The 7,529-nt window shown below is 34.7% G+C and overlaps 1 protein-coding gene across 1 annotated transcript; it reads left to right on the top strand.

Moving 5' to 3' along the window:
* Positions 1-1,130: 1,130 nt before the first annotated feature.
* Positions 1,131-6,835, top strand: LOC108338362 (UTP:RNA uridylyltransferase 1). Its single transcript, XM_017575192.2, has 6 exons — positions 1,131-2,318; positions 2,610-2,981; positions 5,204-5,427; positions 5,604-5,667; positions 6,109-6,305; positions 6,403-6,835. The coding sequence occupies exons 1-6, from the start codon at positions 1,233-1,235 to the stop codon at positions 6,611-6,613; spliced, it is 2,154 nt and encodes a 717-aa protein (XP_017430681.1). The 5' UTR covers positions 1,131-1,232; the 3' UTR covers positions 6,614-6,835.
* Positions 6,836-7,529: the final 694 nt, after the last annotated feature.

The raw sequence follows: 7,529 nt of genomic DNA, 5'->3' as shown, positions 1-7,529 counted from the left end.
TGTCTTATTTAATATATTCTTAAATGCATTAAATATAATCATATATAAAAATGTGTGATTCTTTAATTAATTAAAAACATTTACCAAATTTATTAGATGTTTATTAATAAGGATATTTAGACTATTCTATATCAAATACCAAAGAAACAAGATAAGAATTAGAGAAAAAATATATAAAAAATAAATAAAACTACTCCACAGTCTTCCGATCCAAAATTTCCACATGACAACTTTATTATAAAGTCAGTCTTACCCACTCACATCACCAAACTTCTTCACTAAGTTCTTCCTCTCTCATGCACACAACCCTCTAATATAATATACGTAATATATTTAATACTTCTTTTTAATAAGTAACTTTTATATTGTCTTTACCAGTAATAGACCAATTTGTGTTTTATATTCTAATAAATATAGAAATAATATATATATATATATATATATATATATATATATATATATATATATATATATATATATATATATATATATATATATCAACATTCCTTAAGTCACGTCACACCAAAACATTTTACTCATTTACAGGTTTATAATGCTCTATTTTTGTTAATTTTATAAACATATTTTTGAACCTTATTTTTCGGAATATTGCAAAAAGATAAAATAGTTTTTATTATTTAATGATTAAAAGTAAAGATTTCTTGTTGATTGATAACATGATAATTTTACGTGTTTAATAATTATATATTGAAAGTAACTTTTAATCTGTAATTTATAATGATTATTTTTTGCGATTAAAAATAATGCAAAATATTTTATCTTTCTTAATATATTTGTTTAGAAAAACCAGTTAGTTCTTTTTTCTTAAAATTCATATGAACAATGATTTTTAACTAATATGAAGAATTTAGATTGGTGATACATGATGATTTTAACATTATTTAGTTATATGTTAGATACTGTATACGTAAAAAAAAGTAACATGTTAGATATTGATTAATTAGTTACTGTATTTAAAAACACTTCTTAGATTATAATTTATCTCCTTTATTATCAAATAAGAAGAAGATAAGATTAAAGATTAGCAATAATTTAAAAAATAATAACCAACGAAAATCACATTAATCAAAACATTTTGGCTTTATATAAAGTTAAAAGTCACACACACTCCCATTCCTACACTTCTCCTCTAAGTTTCTCTCTCAACGCTCTCTCTTCCCTCGCAATCTCACAACTGCCACCTCACCCTCTCTCCGCCGCCACCCGCCTCCATGAACGGCGGTGGAGGTGACCTGCCACTGCCGCCGACGCCCTCTAACGGCGGTGAGTTCCTCCTCTCACTCATCCAACGTCCCCACCATCACCACCCACACCCGCGGCAACAGTCTCCGGCGATAGATCCCGCCGTCGCCGTCGTCGGTCCAACGATCCCCGTTGGCTCGCCGCAGTGGCCAATCGCCGGTGCCGATCACCCGCACGCCCTCCCTCTCCCTCACCATCTTCCTCCTTGGTCCCACACTCTCTCTTCTCCGCTTTACCCTCCGAACTTTTTTGGGTTGCCCCATAACCCGTTTCCCCCTCCTCGGAACCACTTCCCCGTCACCCCGAACTCCGTCACTAACGGCGTCAACGTTAACGCTGGCCTCACCCACGATCTGCGAAAACTAGGGTTTCCCATCGAAGAAAAAAACAGCAAGGTCGATGGTTTCGTCCAGCAGCAAGAACTGAAGCTGCAGTTCGGGTCTTTGCCCACGGTTGCGTACTCTGCATCTGAAGTTTCTCCCAATGTGGACTCGTTGCTGAATTTGAAGTTCAACAGAGGGTACAACGGGTTCGACAGGAACTTGCATGTCGATCACCCCAGTTCTAATTCCAGTGGGAATTTGGTTCTTCAGGGTAATCATGATGTTGTGGACAGGGAAAGAAGAGGACTTGAGGGTTATACGGCTAGTGGGTCGTTGTCTCATGAGGCTAGTAGGGTTCCACCAGGGTTTGGGAACAGGAATAGAGGGAAGGGTTTGGAGGGTAGGAAAGATGGTAGGGTGGGGGGTGGTGAAATGGGTGGGGTTGGAGGTAGAATTGAGAATTTGTATGGTAAGAGGGAAGGTGTGAGAATGGTTTCTGGTGAAAGAAGCAACGTTAGAGGCAATGTAGTTCGTGAAATGGGGCTTGTTGATCAGCTTGATCGCCCTGGGCCACCTGCTGGGAGTAACTTGCATTCCAGTGGTGTGAATGAGACCGGTGGAAGTGGAGCTCATGTTGATGTCCTTGGGGAGAAGTTGGCTGATTCATTGCTGATAGAGGATGACTCTGATGACAGGACTAACTCAAGGCAACGCCGCGCCACACGAGAGAAGGTCCCTGGTTATATTTGTTGATAATATTGCTGGTAGCTAACTAGTTATGTGTTGTAAATAATTACTAAGCTAAATTTTAAACTAAATTCCATTCAGTACTTTGTGTATCTATTGATTGTTGATAATACAGTGATGTTTTTTAATTTTGATTTTGTTTGAAGAACCGTTTATGTTACTACCTAGATAGGTTGTTAGGTTTTACAGTTATCTACCGGTTTTCAAATTATGAGGTTCATGTGTCTTTTTTGGTAAAGTATGAATATTATTTACACTTGTATCGTTTATTGCCAGGATGCCAGAGCATCGGATTCAAGAGGGCAGCAGATCCTAAGCCAGCGGGCAAGAATGTATAAAAGGCAGTTAGTTTGTCGAAGGGACATTGATGTTCTTAATGTTCCTTTCCTTGCAATATACGAGTCTCTAATACCTCCTGAAGAAGAAAAGCAGAAGCAAAAGCAATTAATGGCATTGTTGGAGAGATTAGTTAGCAAAGAATGGCCAGCAGCTAAGCTTTATCTCTATGGATCATGTGCTAATTCGTTTGGTGTTTCTAAAAGTGACATTGATGTTTGCCTTGCTATTGAGGAAGCAGACATGGACAAAGCTAAGATTATAATTAAATTGGCAGATATTTTGCAATCAGATAATCTACAGAATGTGCAGGTGAGAAAATTTTCGTCTTTTTTTTGCATTTCCATTTTTATCTCGATGGTTTGTATTCACATATAAAGAAATGTGCAATAACTTTTAAGAAGTAAAGGTACTTATATAAGCTTGCTATGAAATTTCCATAAAGGAGATTTAGTGACTTCTGTTTTGAATGGAAAAAAAATGAAGTTTGCTATGCTGGTTTGTCCTTGAATTTTGTCTTAGATAATAAAAAATAGTTACTGTTCACCGAATACTTCCCAATGGACAACATGCGCATGTGCCACTTAATATCTTTGCGAAGGTAATGAGAGAATATATGTTCATAATTATACTGGTTATAGATTTTGGTTAATTGTCTTCCTACTTCTGGTGTATAACTTCCCAAGTCTGTAATCAACTTCATTGCTGTTCAAAGTTAATCAAATTTTGGATTGTTGGTGAAGATTGAAGTTGGCAAGGGAGGGTTTTATTTCTCCCGAGATATAAGATGAGTTTTATTTTTGAAATTTATGACATAACTAGGATTTGGGAATCATGGCCAGATAAGATTGACAGTGTAAAATGGTTGTGAGATGAAGTACGGTGTGGTGTAGTTGACTACGGTTGTTGCTACTGCTGCACATACTAAACAGCTTCAAAATCAAATTCATATTCATCCTCTTCCTCTCAAAATCTACATCACTCAAGTCATCTTCATCATTTCCCCCTTCTTCAATGTCCTCAACTTCCTCCTTGTCTCCTACTATGAATTTTCCATTTTTATTGGCTTTTGCATTATTAACAACTCTTTTCAAATAGGAGACCCTTCCTCATGATAAGGAGGCTTTAGACCTTTACCATACTATCCAACAGCCTTTAACATTTGGATAAAAAGAGGACTCCTTACAAGGTTAAATGGCAATGCATTAACATAATTGCATTGCAAACTTCCTGAATTACATCTCTATTTACATAATGAATTGATTGTCATTTGTTGGAGAGCATTCTTTCCTTTTGCTACTTCTTTTGTAACTTCTGCCCAATCAAGGTTGTTCTCCTTTTCATTTTTTTCTTTACTTTGCAGCAGCTTCACAAGTGTTTCCTTTACTTCATCTGGAACACTAGAACAAGGAATAACATATTTGTTTGTTCCAGGAAAATTATGTTTCATCCTTCCTATGCCACCCCAACAAGCTTTAGAACAAAATTTACATTTTACTTGTACTTTATTGTAGGAAGATTTTCACAATATTTCATTGTAATATTGTGCTCGCCACTTTATCAAATAAAGGAACCCCTCTAACTCTAGTGTAGTCCTTACCTGAGCCTTGCAAACCTAAGAAGGTCGCTTGATTACTATTTCTTATTGAAAGATTTCAGCAAACACAGATCCTTCAAAATTATGCTGTTGCTCTCTTCTTAAGAGGTTTATTAAGGGAATCTGACTTTATTATATCATATAATGTAGGAATTTTGATGCCATTTCAGGATATGAGTTTAAGCTTAACTTAACCCCTATAAAACTGGTTTATATGATGTGATTTAAATGTCATTTATATACTTATACTTATATATTCTATTTTTTGTTATACCACTGGTCAATGTGAGACTAAATTAATTATCCACGATATTGCAACAAAGGCATGCTTCTAAGAGGCCGTATCTAAGGCTGAGTGACTGCAAATAAGGAGACTTTCCTACTTTATATTGTGTTTTTGCATGGATGTAGGACATAATGTGGTGTTTTTGCTGTCTTTGATTTTACACTTTCAAATTTGTGGATCGCATGTAATAAAGGGGGCCTTATATGGGTGGATAAGCATAGAAGATATTGTCTTCACTGGTCAATGCTAGTGTCTAGACTTTAACATATTCTGTCTGTTATTCTTTGCCTCCTGTGTCTGAGTCTCTTCATCACCCTTTTTTGGTTCCACAACATCTCGAATCCGTTTTTTCTGTTTGATTTTTATTGGATATGTTTGGAGAAAATGCTATGGTTAAAAGAGTTGTACGGTAAGTAAAACATGATGGCCAATCTTTTGGAAACTTAGAAATAAATGTAGGTAATAATAAAGAAGGAAAAGGAAGTGGATTAATAGATTGTGAATATGACAGAAATGACTGGTAACTGACTGACTCAATTTTTCTTCAGAAGAATGCGTTTGCTGATAGTTTACTGCTCTTGGAAACATTCATTTGAAGTAATTAAATTAAAACAAAAATTTCTTCAGTTATTAATTTGAGTTTGTTTGTAGGCATTGACGCGTGCACGGGTTCCCATAGTAAAGCTCATGGATCCAGTGACAGGAATCTCTTGTGACATATGCATTAACAATCTTCTAGCTGTTGTGAATACAAAGCTTCTTCGGGATTATGCACTCATAGATCCAAGGTTACGGCAGCTAGCCTTCATTATCAAACATTGGGCTAAGTCAAGAAGAGTCAATGAAACTTACCATGGGACTCTGTCTAGCTATGCGTAAGTTAACCTCTGATGCTATTCTTATTGAAAATGTTTTTTGTTGTCTTCATTATAATTAGGCAAGGTACTGTCCTAATATTGCAAAATCAAAGTAGACAGGATCAAATAAGTTCATCTAAATATGATGACCGGATATGTATCACCTAAAAACAATAATTTATTTTTAATTTCAGGTATGTTTTGATGTGCATTCATTATTTACAAATGAGAAGACCTGCCATCCTTCCATGCTTGCAGGTGTGTACTTCAGACTTCATTCTTCTATTCCTCTGTGTCAGATATTTCTTTATTTAGCCTTTTAAGAAGTAGAATGTCACTGTTTCCGCTATTAATGTTTATGAAGTAACTCTTTATTTTGATCTAAACATAATGGTCTTTGTTTCCATTTTCCACAGAATGAAAAGATTAATTAAGAGTTCTAGGTATCTTTTCATTTTCCAATTGGCTTGAAACCACTTCAAATTTTTATGCTGTGGCAAAGCGTCGTTGTTAATGGCAAATCACTTTTTACTCTGAGAACCATTTTAGCAATTGCGTGGCCGGTGTCAATGGAATAACTTTTTTGCAGTATTCAAATCATAGACTTTTCAGTTAACTTTGTGAAGTTTGTAGCTCATTAAACATCACATGATATGAATAATTTTGTAAATTAATGATTGAATACTATTTTCCATACAGGAGATGGAGACAACGTATTCTGTGACTGTGGATGATATTAATTGTGCTTTCTTTGATAAAGTTGAAAAACTTGGTGATTTTGGTCGCCATAACAAGGAAACAATTGCTCAGCTTGTGCGGGGATTTTTCCACTACTGGGCATATTGTCATGATTATGCAAATTCTGTTATATCTGTACGCACAGGAAGCATAATCAGGTATGAGAAGTCTTTGTCTCTAAATGTTTGTACACACCCTTTTATGTTCCATTCCGTTGTTTGAGTGAATAATATATGATACTGTATTTTGGTGTAGCAAACGGGAGAAGGACTGGACTAGAAGGATTGGCAATGATCGGCATTTGATATGTATAGAGGATCCTTTTGAAACATCTCATGATCTTGGGCGAGTGGTAGATAAATATAGCATCAAAGTTCTGAGGGAAGAGTTTGAACGTGCTGCCGAAATTATGCAGAATGATCCAAATCCGTGTATTAAACTTTTTGAGCCGTATGTTCCTAGTTGATCTGCTGTTTTGTTTTTGTTTTGTTTTTGGATATAGATTTTATAGGTGAGGTAATAGACACTCAGCTTGTAAAGCTTCTTTTACCACATCTCTCGTATATTATTAACCTAGTCTCATGTTTATAACTGTATTTATTAGTTAGGGTTTTAAATGCCATCCTCAATGTAAAGAACTTTTTTGGCCGCCTTAATCTTTTATTTCAAAGGCAAGAATTCAGTGTTACGTTGAATCGCCTTCTAACACATACATGCATATTCTATCAACATGAATTCTTGTCCCATTCAGTTCGTTAATTTTCTCTTACTTTCATTTAAATTTCACCTTAGAATTGTGAATTATATTACTCATTATATTAAATACACGATGAAGCTATTTAACACAAGCATATACATTAGCTAATATTTGTCTTCTCGAGAAGAAACAAGTAAAATTGAAAGAAGCTAAATGACAGGAGTGATGAGAGGATTATCAAGAAAAACGCGTCCAAATTAGGTTTTTTCACCATTATGGTGTAAATTTATGTAGAAATTATAAAAATGGTATAAGTTTTAAAAAAAAATTCTCGTGTCGGCAAGTACTGTCAATTTGGCAAGAGTTTGTAATGAATAAGAATTGTCAAGCTGAAAGATTTTGTAATGAATAAGAATTGCCAAGCTGAAATTACTTCATATCAGATTAATTGAAGTTGTCTAAAAGTGAAATCATCATAATTTCACGAGTTTAAATGTGGAATGAAATGAACTAAAATTGTATTATATTGAAGTTGTCTAAAAGTGAATAAACCCTAAATGAACTAAAATTGTACTATATTGAAGTTGTCTAAAAGCAAAAATCATCACAATTTAAAACGAGTTCAAATATGCAATGAAATTAACTAAAATGTTATCATATTGAAGTTGTTTAAAAGTGCACATCA

The sequence above is a fragment of the Vigna angularis genome, chromosome 9 (genome assembly GCF_016808095.1).
Source record: "Vigna angularis cultivar LongXiaoDou No.4 chromosome 9, ASM1680809v1, whole genome shotgun sequence".
In the NCBI taxonomy this organism is placed as follows: domain Eukaryota; kingdom Viridiplantae; phylum Streptophyta; class Magnoliopsida; order Fabales; family Fabaceae; genus Vigna; species Vigna angularis.
Note: the sequence above shows the minus strand (reverse complement) of the source record. Positions and strands in the feature narration are given on the sequence as shown.